This window comes from Idiotropiscis lumnitzeri, chromosome 8 (genome assembly GCF_059441095.1).
Source record: "Idiotropiscis lumnitzeri isolate Australia: NSW breed Sydney's pygmy pipehorse chromosome 8, RoL_Ilum_1.0, whole genome shotgun sequence".
Classification (NCBI taxonomy): domain Eukaryota; kingdom Metazoa; phylum Chordata; class Actinopteri; order Syngnathiformes; family Syngnathidae; genus Idiotropiscis; species Idiotropiscis lumnitzeri.
Window position 1 is genome coordinate 10,987,667 of NC_142398.1, and position 11,556 is coordinate 10,999,222.

An 11,556-nucleotide genomic window follows, 5' to 3' on the forward strand; every position below is an offset into this window, starting at 1 on the left:
AGAGTGTTGTTGAAATGAAACATGTTTCCCAAATTGTAGCCTTTGCAATAAAAATATGGCATTCTACTACATTGTTATATATCAATTTGAATTCAATGAATCGGTCAGTCTACCTGTATCCCGCCATAATGACATCCATGAGAGCTGGTGTGAGCTGACTGTATCCCGCTTCTAGCAGCTCCTCTAGGGAGGCAGCAAGCGTCTTGAGCAGCTGGTCCCGCAGAGGACGCCGGGCCTGGTCCAGGATCAACGCCAGCAGCTTGAGGACCTGTAGTTTACCAGCTGCCAGTGCGCCTTCTTTGGCTAACAGTGACTCCTTTATGTGGTCACACATTTGCAGGACAACACGGCGGTGTTCTGCATCGGATTCGATACTTGCATGCTCGTCTTCTTCGGGCTGAATTGCAAGGAGGATGTGAGCCAGCAACTGGTTGGCGGCGGAAGCAACAAACATGCTTGGATCTGATTGGAGCTGCAGGAGTGACTTGACGAATCCTAGGAAGAATTAAGAGTGTTTAATCACTAAAACACAGTGGTGCATTGGAATACAAGTGTGTGATACAAGTGATTATTTTTTTACTTTATCTTGCAAGCAAACTTATAAAAAAAAAAAGTACGGCAATATGTGTATATTTCTCAGAGGCGGTAGATAAGCTTAAAGGAATTATTCAGCCGGGATGGACCATTTTTCACTAACGATCTCAGTTTATATATTTTTGGATCAAGAAACTGAAATTAGTTATTTTCTTTTTTATCGATTCATTTTGGAGCAATTAGGAAATAAGTGACCACTTGAAACACGCCCAATTTTAAATGAAGAAAAGGGCCACGCCTCCGCTCTCTCCATATCCGCAGTCACGAAAGGGAACAATTACAAACTCCCCATTGGAAATCATTGTACTTTCATTGCTTATGATGTCCAAAAATGGTGATCAATTGGTGACAAATATTCATATGGACATCCCTACCTATGACCACTTTAACATATCAAAAGGATTAACCTCTCCGTGGCTGATTTAAATGAGAATGAGGAAATTTGGAAGTGAGCAGATGCACCCGCAGAGCTACGTATATGTAGGCTGGGAGGACGTGCACACTAGCACACTGCTTCTTCGCTGATCGCGCTGAGGACGTGCGCGGCACCAATTGAGATATTCACAGAGACTGAAGTGGGAATGAGTAGACGTGCTAATTTATTTGGATGAGGATTGGCCCGAGTTCTTCGACCGTAGGCATCGTGAATACGTGAAGAGATCTGCACTGTATTTTTTATTTTGATTTTGAGGATCACATAAGCTCACGTTTGAATAATAATTCAATAAATCCAAACTTGGGGCAGAACACTTTTATACTTTCACAGGTTGAAGTGGACAGGAGTAGTGATGTGGTCATGGGGATAAGTCGCCATTTCAGACGACACAACTGACAACTCGAGCAATATTACCTCGCTTGCCTCCCTGCTGTGACATAGACAGCTGGGACCAGAAAAAATAACAAGCTGAGCAACAAAAGGGGGCGCGCCAATTTGTTATAATTCTTATCTCAAAAAAAGCCCTTAAATTACTAGTCTTTTAGGGGTGGGGGCATTTTAATAGTGATGCCATTTTTACATGCAAAGCTATATAAGTGCCAATGTTAACATCTATCAACTGTCCCTTTAATGTTCACATATATGGAAAATGCTGTTTACATGCTAATGGTTAGCACGGATTGTAACATATTTAGACAGATCACATAACAATAATCATGGGTATATATCGAAAAATTACTATTACATTACATCTGCAAAAGTAATAGAAGATTCTACTTCATTTGTGTCTGGGTGACTGTATTGGTCTGTACTGCCTCCCTGTGGCCAAGACGGGAACAGCATATTGACTTGTAACGCAGCATTAAATCATGATGCACAAGCTGTTTATTTATTTACATTCAATTAGTCTATATTTTAAAAAAAAACACAATTATGGGGTTGTTTTCCTTATTAACAAGCACACACACTTTTTTTTTTGGTGTGGGGCTTTTGGGGATGTTGCAATGGATTAATGGCATTTCACTTCAATGATAAAAGTGATTTGACAAAGTGTTTTGAGCACAAGCATGGTCAAGGATCAAATTGAACTTATCTGAACACACCAATGTATTCTATACATTAGAATGAGAAGTGAGGGCAGACCTGATTGCACGGAAAAAGTGAGCGCCATTGGATGGAGGAGCATTGTCTTTAAGCCGTGAATCCAGCCAATTCGGATGCAGGGGTCATCCCACAGTTGAGCGTCTTTCCAGCGCTCAACACTAAAGATCGCCTCAAGAACTGAGCGCTCCTGTTTGGAAAAGCAGACAGATATTTAACCGAACGAAAAATTTGTCGTAACTAATGTGTCGTCTGGGGAAGGGTATAATAAAGAGATAAGAGTGATAAGATGCCTTTTCACAGTTTCAATGGGTGCAAAGATACAAAGCAGCAAAGGTATGGATGTAGCAGAATGCAAATGCAGGGGTTTGAATTTCCTCATGACATTTACAAGGCATGTAATTAACAAAAAGTATAGTGTTCATAAATTAAGTGTTCAATGTGCAGGGATGAGGCTACGATGTTAGGTTTGAGTAGTTTAGTTTATCTAGTTGCATAAATAATAAATCCTGAAATCAATGAATAATCGTTTTTATTCATTGTGATTTCAGTATCAACCGAAATAATCGGGATTTTTATTTCTTTCCATAATCACCCGGCCCTTGTGTCCCCTTTTCGGTTGAACAACTGAAATACACATTTTTTCCCCACAATATTCACATTTATTGACATGCACCAGAACTCTGTTTACTCTTTACCTGCAAGGCTCTGTAACCGTCCTCTGTGGCCGCCATCAAGCCGCTGACTTTGAGGGCAAAGGAGAGGATGCTGGGATCAGAAGTGGAATTGGAGGCCATGGTAGAGATGAAGTCAAGAAGACATGGGCAACTGTCCGGAAGTGATACACCTAAAGAGAGAGTCGTATATGAATAGTATTAAAACTCCTAATTGGCGCAGAAAACAGGGCCTTTTTAATTGTCTGTTTGAATTCCGAATGAAAAATATTTTGCAGAATTTGTCCTGTTAGGAATTCCTGGACAAATGCGCCCAGGGGAGAGGACCTGCAGCCTCATCAGAAAAAAAAAGTATCCACAATGCGTGGAGGTGGTTGACATTTTCATTTGTATGTCTGTTTCCTGGATTTGTAACCTCTGAGAGGTGCACCTAACGCCTTGGCCAAAGAGTGGGCGGTCATGTGAGTCGCGTTTCGAGGCAAAAGGGAATACCAACCTGCTTCAGAGAGTTCGGCGAGCCGGTCCAGTAGTTTCTCCAGGCTGGTGTCATCTGGCAGAGGCTTGGCCGAGTCCGCCAAGACCGCGCACACGCCGGGAAGCAGGGACGCACTCTCCCTATCCATGCTTGTGTGAGGGTGTAATGCGACAGATAGCGGACTTACGACATAAAAGACAATATCAACGCTTCATAACACACATATTAAAAGAAACGTACTGACTTTCCTATAATCTCGCGGGAAATCACTTCCTCGCAACTGGTGAATGTCTTTCCGTATTCTTCCTCCCGTGAGCGTTCTTGCAACCGATTTCACTAAATTAAAACACAAATGGATGCGCAAACAGCTACACTAATATTGTAAAAGCACTCATCCACTTGTTATGCAATTCTATCATGTCTCCGCTACATTTCCGGGTTTGCGAACTGCTTCCCGTGCCACATTTCCGTCACGTCGTCCATTTTCACCGAGACCGCACATGGTGGCGCGCCGGTCCAAGCCCGTTAACCTCCCGTCTTTCTTTCCAGTCACTTCGAAGTCACGAGAAAGCCCGTCCCGCTAAGTGTGTTAAATGCAAGAAACGGTGGACATGGCGGACGACCCCGAGTACGAGGAAGAGGAGCCCTCTTTTAGTGACCCGGAGGACTTCGAGGATGACGTCGATGACGAGGGTGAGCGCAGGCAGGAAAATCGCCGGCTTTACGGCCTGCTAGCGTCATTAGCCGTACCGTAAGGCGGAGTAGCCGGCATATTGTATGAAACCATCCACCGTTTTACGGTTATAAAATATAGTACGTCCCCTGAAATCTAGTCCAAGTGTAACCGTTTTAAATTTTTGAGTGAGTGTTAAGTTACAACGTTGTGAAGTAGTCTCATGCTACGTTTGCTTATCACTTAGTCTCGATGCATTAACAGCAAATCGCCTGCAATGTTTTTCCCCTTTGAAATAAAGAATTAATATTTGACATTGAGCTTCTCTTGAAACAGCTGTCCCACAGTGCCATTATAGTATGAGCTGTATCAGCTTTTACAAATGCACAAAATTGCTTCCCAGTTTTCCTCAATATTAGACCTCTCTGTATGAAACGCTACACAAAGTGCACAAAAATAAATTGAAAGTCTGAAATAGGTTAATTCATTACTGGCAATTACCATGAATAGGCGGGGGCTAATATGTGTTAATATGTATATTCTTAGTGTTATCTGGATTCTCGAGATTTTAATGCATGATAAGCCACAATGAGGTTTTGACCTGGTCCCACTCGGCTCTTCTTTGTCCCGCAGAGCTCATGGATGACATCCTGAAAGAAAAACCCCAGGAGGCTGACGGCATCGACTCGGTGGTGGTGGTGGACAACGTCCCGCAAGTTGGCCCGGAGCGTTTGGAAAAGCTCAAGAATGTCATCCACAAAATCTTCTCCAAGTTTGGAAAGATCACCACTGAGTTCTACCCTGATACAGAAGGCACAACCAAAGGGTAGGTCGACTCTTTTTTTTCTTAGTGCTTGATGACCAAAGAAGAGATATGTAACAGACGCGTTTTTTTTCCCAGTTACATCTTTTTGGAATATGCTTCGCCCAACCAGGCTCTAGAGGCCGTGAAGAACGCAGACGGCTACAAACTGGACAAACAGCATACATTTAGGGTCAACCTCTTCACTGACTTTGACAAGTATGCTTCTAAGTCCAGCCAAAATGGACAATATGATGTATTTAATGGAATTTAATCAAATATTTTTTCCAATTTTAAAGGTACATGAATATTAATGATGAGTGGGAAACTCCTGAGAAGCAGCCATTTAAAGACTTTGTAAGTGTGGAATGTTATCAATTTACCCGATTTTTCTGCTCCATCCTCTGTCCGCGACCTGGGCACCCTTCCGACATCATCCTTCCGTCCTATTTCATGAAATAATCATTCTCCGTCCCTCTCTGGCCTCATCCTTTTAAAGTACTTCCGTCTTTACGCCTTACCAGTCGGACGAAATGCCCATCTCTGATTACTGTTGTATATTGTTTATGCAGTGGAATCAAACTTGAGACACCTGTGTATAAAAAACCAAACATGAATAGCAACTGTTTTCTCGCATTGCCTATTAACTCTTTGTCTGTTCAGGGTAACATGCGGCATTGGATTGAGGACCCTGACTGCAGAGACCAGTACAGTGTGATCTACGAAGCTGGTGAGAGGACCGCCATTTTCGCCAACGACGCAAAGGATCCGGTTGTCTCCGAAGAGAGAGCGGTATGTGATTAGATATCAATACATTGTAGGGGAAAAAAACAAAACAAGGCCTGTTATCACTCACGCTTTTCTGTGTTTGGATGCAGCGCTGGACCGAGACATACGTGCGCTGGTCCCCCAAAGGCACTTACCTGGCCACCTTCCACCAAAGGGGCATCGCCTTGTGGGGTGGCGAGAAGTTTACGCAAATTCAGAGGTTCATCCATCAGGGTGTGTCCCTCATCGACTTCTCGCCCTGTGAGAGGTGAATAGTGCTGCTCATCAGCTTTTGCAATCCCATCACTGACTGATTTACAGAAGAATATAGTCAACATTTTCTTTGACTCTTTGTGTTGCGTGATGTCGTGCAGGTACGTTGTGACTTTTAGCCCGCTGATGGACACCAAAGAGGACCCGCAGGCCATCATCATTTGGGACATTCTGACCGGTCAAAAAAAGAGAGGTTTCCACTGCGAGAGCGCCGCACACTGGCCCATATTCAAGTGAGCACTCGTCGACTAGATTTGCATACACTTGTTCGAAATCTTTCAATGCAGAGTTTAAATGACTTGTTTGTTTTCAGATGGAGCCACGATGGAAAGTTCTTTGCCAGGATGACGCCAGACACAATGAGCATCTATGAGACTCCGGTAAAACAATAGAAGCGTGTCACTCATGTAACATGTAAAATTAGCGATGTTCAAAACGCTTCGTGTTGCTTTCAGTCTATGGGCCTGCTCGACAAGAAGAGTCTTAAGATCAGCGGAATCAAGTACGAGTTTTTCATCCACATTCAATGCTTTCATGGCTGTCTTTAGGTGTCCTAAATGTTCAAATGTTATACGTTTGCCTGCACAGGGACTTCTCATGGTCTCCGGGCGATAACATCATCGCGTTCTGGGTGCCCGAGGACAAGGACATCCCGGCCAGGGTGACTCTGATGCAGCTGCCCTCCCGCCAGGAGATCCGGGTGCGAAACCTTTTCAATGTGGTGGACTGCAAGCTCCACTGGCAGAGGAATGGCGACTACCTCTGCGTGAAAGTTGACAGGACTCTCAAAGGGACACAGGTATATGCCACTATGAAAAGGGCACAAACAAACAGGTTTTGCATGTTGGAGTGTTAATGATGCTTTTCTGTCGTATGCAGGGCGTGGTCACAAACTTTGAAATCTTCCGTATGAGAGAGAAACAAGTCCCTGTTGATGTGGTGGAGATGAAAGGTTCGAGTGCACGTCGTCTATAAAGTATCAAGAGGGAAGAAAAGGGTGCAATAATATAAATTCGGTTTGTTTAACAGAGAGCATCATTGCATTTGCGTGGGAGCCCAACGGCAGCAAGTTTGCAGTTCTGCACGGGGAGTCTCCCAGGATCAACGCCTCCTTCTACCATGTCAAAAACAACGGCAAGATCGATCTCATAAGTATGTCGACCGCACAGAACAGAGAAAGTGCTTGTATTATGTCATCACTCATTACACTGGCACTAAGTGACACTGTTTTGGCTTCTGCAGAGATGTTTGACAAGCAGCAGGCTAACAGCATCTTCTGGAGTCCACAGGGACAGTTCTTGGTTCTGGCTGGACTCAGGAGGTCAGTTGTTGAGTTGGTTAGTTTGTATTTAAAAAAAAAAAAAGAGCCATTGATAAGCTAAATGACTTTAAAACACATCTGATTAAAAGCCGCAACAGCAACTCTCAATTGCTTCTTCTCACAGCCGCACATCGCTTTTTTTCCCGAACCTTTGAGTCTCACTCGCACACACACACAAACACACACGGCCCATTGTTGGAGACTTACATTGGTCATATGTGATAAGACTGGTTCACATCTATTGACGCTCGTCACGAGCAATCCATAATTAAAACGCATCGCATTAAAAGCTGCAGGGTTCAATATTTGTGAAAAAAGTAGCGGCTTGCAGGCTGACAAATACGGTACTTAATGTTGCAAATTTATTGCACAGAAGGTAAATTGGTTTGCCCAAATGACCTTTTTTTGACGTGATTTACCCTTCAATAGTTAAATAGCATTGTACACCACGAATTTACAGTTCTGGATTCAAAATAAGGTTAAGCCACTGTAACATGTACACTTTTAACATTGAATTAATTTATTCTTTATATACCCCTACAACAATTACCCAAACCACAATTTGAGAGTCTATCCTCTACAATTCTGTCTACTTGTTATTATACCAATGACCTTCCTATGTGTTTGGATTTCTTTATCCTCCCCCCCCCCCCCCCATGTAGTATGAACGGCGCGCTCGCCTTTGTGGATACGTCAGACTGCACATTGATGAACATAGCAGAGCATTACATGGCCTCCGATGTGGAATGGGACCCCACCGGACGCTATGTGGTCACCTCAGTCTCCTGGTGGAGCCACAAGGTAACTTGGCACCTTCTGCTGCGTGGTGAAATGTCCCTTGTTCCTAATCTTCACATGCTCTCTTTTTTTTTTCACCTTGTAGGTGGACAACGCTTACTGGCTATGGACATTCCAGGGTCGCCTTCTTCAGAAGAACAACAAGGACCGCTTCTGCCAGCTGCTGTGGAGACCCCGACCCCCAAGCCTGCTCAGTGCCGACCAGATCAAGGTATTATTTTTATTGACCAAGTACTTTTTCTGCATTTTCATGTGGCATAACAGTACAGGGGCGTCCTCGTGTATGATGGAGTTCCGTTCCTTTGGCAACAACCCAACCCAAAGTAGTCGCAAAAAGTTTTAATTTATCACTAATAAAAATACAAAAATATTGGATGAAAAACAAATGATAGACAATTTAGTTTTAATTTACAAAATTCAAAGAAAATGTATGATACATATTAGACAAAATTCGCTATTTTGGAAGAAAATGTAAATGATGAGGGGGAAAACATTCCAAAAATAGTGGAAATTAATTAAATATATAAATCTCAAGCAAGTACAGTAGTAACTTGGCATGCCTTTTGCCATGTGATGACATTCTCACACTGCCGTGGAAAATATACACGTTTTAGGGGGGCATAAATACCAAATATTTCATCAATGCAACACAACAATACAATAATCTGATCAATATCTAAAAAATAACAGAACATACCAATATTAAATGACTGCCAAGAGCTGCCCTGTAGCTCTCAATTTGAGCTTCACTCATGTCTTGTCGCTCTATTTGATAATTATAATATGATCTCCATTGGTCTGTATTCTATTTTTTTTTAAGACGATTAAGAAGGATCTGAAGAAATACTCCAAGATCTTTGAGCAGAAGGATCGTCTGAGCCAGTCCAAGGCTTCCAAGGTTACATTTTGATTTCACTCCCTTTGTCTTAACACACGACTGCGACTCTTTCAATCGTACTGCAACGACAGTTCTACATAAGTTTGTGCCTCGTGTGCGTGTGTGAGTAGGAACTAGTGGACAAGCGCAGGGCCATGATGGACGAGTACCGTCGCTACAGAGATCAGGCGCTGCAGCTCTATCAAGAGCAGAAAGAAGCACGGATGGAGCTCAGAGGAGGTGTGGCTACGAACCTATTGAATAATTTTTCATCTCCTGATTATTGTCTTGTACAATTCTGATCCGGTATGCTGACTCATGTCCTCTCACGGTTCGAGGTGTCGACACTGACGAGCCAGACAGCAACGTGGACGACTGGGAGGAGGAGACCATTGAATTTTTTATCAACGAAGAAATCATTCCCATTGGAGATCTGTAGTCCCCTACGCAGGTAACTCACCGTGGGGTTGATCTACTTTGCTGTGGTGTGGGCGAGCACCATAAGTGCAAAATTAAGTTGAAAGTGATGGAATTGGAAGGGCTAGCACAAGTCAAACATATTAAGTTAAAAAAAATATCCATCGTGCTGATAATTTGGGTAAAGCCAGCAACTGCATAAAAGCTATCAAGTTTGATTTAATGTATCCTGAGTATGTGTGAATTGGGTGTATCTGTAGATCATGTTTCGAACTTGGTGCAGTGCAGCGAATAAACTACTTGGGAAGAGGCCCGCATCAATTGTCAGTGTGTGCTGAAGTTAAAAGGAGTTTTGTTAGTGGTGATATGGTTAGATGCCTTCTTGTGACTTGTGCCAAATCATTCCTTTGAGCAGGGGTCATCCAGCTTTTTGGCCACTGATTAATGCAAAAGTGTGCCAGTTTCATACGCGCTTTAAAAAACAAATTTGCTCAAATAATTTGGGCTGGAATTATCATATTTAAAAATATATTTCATACTGCGCCCAGTAGCTTATCTCCAAGAAGGCTGATTTCTTTTTTTTATTTTTTATCTAGCAAACCGACCATAAAACTATGCCAGTTTTTAATTTTTCCAATGTTGCGGTAACATTTACCATTTTTTCTTTTTGGTATTTTTTTTCTTTTTGGTATTTTTGCTAATTTTTTATATTACTTCTATTTGGTAATCTTTCTAAATGTATTCTAAAATTTTGTATTTTTAAAAGTATATTTTTAAAAAAATCATTTTAATATTTGTGTTTTAGTATTTTTTTTTAAATATTTATCAGAAATATTTTATTGGAACTTGTATTTTTTTTATTTCTGTATTTTATGCTCCAATTAACGATTACTTTCGTCATTAATTTGTCAATTAATTTTTCAATGACTCAGATTAAATGCTTTTTTTCCCCCAAATTTACATCATTTAAAAAAAAAAAAAATCTGGATATTTTTTCAAATTGACAGTGACAATTGACACAATCTACTATGATTTGGTGACTGATTTGATCCGTACCACGACATGTCAGAAAATAGACAAAAATACTAGTTTATTGTTTTCCAAAGGAAAAGCATTTTTTTGCGATATATAAAACAGTGGTCAAACGTTAGTTTTAGTTCAGAGATGGGTTTTGGTGTGCCTAAATGTAATTTGAACGCTGTTTTAAAAAATGTCTTGACTGATTTCCTTGCAGATCAGGTTTTTTAGATTTTCATTTTTTATTTTGAAGTTTGACCTATAAAAGCTAGCACAATGTGGATTTTGCCGTATAACGCATTTTAATTTATCCCTTTGACGTTGCAGAGAAAATGTCAGCATTTGCTGAACCTGACCCCTTCATATTACTATATACGTAATAAAATTATTGATTAATTATGAAAATGTGATGTGCTTGAAAAATATCATTGAAATTTGTGAGTCTGAAGCATTTGGATTATTTTAAGTTCAACAAGGGCTTCGCCAAGTGTTGATTAATCCTTGCACCTCTAATTTAGTGTCTAATATTTGGTATTGTTTTTGAATATTTTTATAATCTTGTTTTTTTTTAACAATGATTCCTGTTCTTTGCATGCAAATTATACTGAGAATTTCTATTCAAATAAGGCAGCATACACAATAATCTTCCTCCGTCATCCCTTTGTCACAGTCCATCCGTTTTTGTGTGGAAGAGACAAGCAGCATCATTGACTGGAGAAGGACGACAACCACGCTGTGAATTTTGGGGTTCAACATCACGAGCCTCAACATTCACCTCCATAGTGACATCATCAGAGCACGCCCGGCGGATCAGCGGGCACATTGAGCGACTCTTCACCCGCCGACGTTTTCTAGCCCTTGTGGAACTTGATATATACTAATCGCGCCCTGTTGTTTAATTGAGCGGTTCCGGAACTGGCCTTTGTCATCATGCTGGTGTGTTGTTGCCGTGCGGCGCGGAGTACCACAGCAGCAGGGTGCAGAGGTGCTAAACATATAGCTTTGTTAGTGAATGTGCTGATGTGGCGCTATAGTGGCTTGTATCCTCCTCCTTTCAGACTCGCCTTTCACACAGGGAGGGGGTGCGCAGCGGGAGTAACTTTAAATAAACAGTCGGACGAACTTGTTTTGTGTGTGTCTTTTTGTCTCTGCTAGTTGAAGTTTCATTTTCCTGGCTTGATTTGTATGACATTTGCGGGGAAACAAAATGACCAAATCAAAGGTTCTGGTGGGGCGGGTACACAGGTTCAGCTCTAAATATTAGAACATGCTCATTTATTTCAGTAGTTGCATTCAAAAAGTGGAGCTCAGTCTTTTATTCAACACTTCA

General features: G+C 41.7%; 2 protein-coding genes across 3 annotated transcripts in view; one reads left to right on the top strand and one right to left on the bottom strand.

The window, feature by feature from the left end:
* The window catches only part of brat1 (BRCA1 associated ATM activator 1), a 7,545-nt gene extending 3,656 nt beyond the window's left edge, over positions 1-3,889 (bottom strand). The window contains exons 1-5 of one of the 2 annotated variants that reach the window (XM_088303623.1): positions 3,525-3,889; positions 3,302-3,429; positions 2,830-2,978; positions 2,174-2,321; positions 114-495 (exon numbers count right to left, since the gene is read on the bottom strand). In XM_088303623.1, the coding sequence (XP_088159749.1) occupies positions 114-495; positions 2,174-2,321; positions 2,830-2,978; positions 3,302-3,428 (806 nt within the window). In that variant the 5' untranslated portion in view covers position 3,429; positions 3,525-3,889. Of the gene's footprint in view, positions 1-113; positions 496-2,173; positions 2,322-2,829; positions 2,979-3,301 lie in introns of both variants that reach the window. The other variant, XM_088303624.1, reaches the window with a different exon arrangement.
* On the top strand, positions 3,725-11,348 carry eif3bb (eukaryotic translation initiation factor 3, subunit Bb). Its single transcript, XM_088303626.1, has 19 exons — positions 3,725-3,973; positions 4,587-4,779; positions 4,855-4,974; positions 5,055-5,112; positions 5,419-5,547; positions 5,634-5,791; positions 5,898-6,029; positions 6,110-6,176; positions 6,252-6,298; positions 6,385-6,595; positions 6,676-6,748; positions 6,826-6,948; positions 7,039-7,117; positions 7,780-7,918; positions 8,001-8,126; positions 8,736-8,813; positions 8,924-9,032; positions 9,131-9,243; positions 10,897-11,348. Exons 1-18 carry the CDS (start codon positions 3,874-3,876, stop codon positions 9,229-9,231), a joined length of 2,043 nt encoding a protein of 680 aa, XP_088159752.1. The 5' UTR covers positions 3,725-3,873; the 3' UTR covers positions 9,232-9,243; positions 10,897-11,348.
* Positions 11,349-11,556: the final 208 nt, after the last annotated feature.

Bases quoted from the DNA above. Each gene is read 5' to 3' on its own strand.
- eif3bb (XM_088303626.1), top strand. From the start codon at position 3,874: ATGCAAGAAACGGTGGACATGGCGGACGACCCCGAGTACGAGGAAGAG. The intron at 5,792-5,897 runs GTGAATAGTGCT...GATGTCGTGCAG, and splicing joins GACTTCTCGCCCTGTGAGAG to GTACGTTGTGACTTTTAGCC. The intron at 6,177-6,251 runs GTAAAACAATAG...TGTTGCTTTCAG, and splicing joins TGAGCATCTATGAGACTCCG to TCTATGGGCCTGCTCGACAA.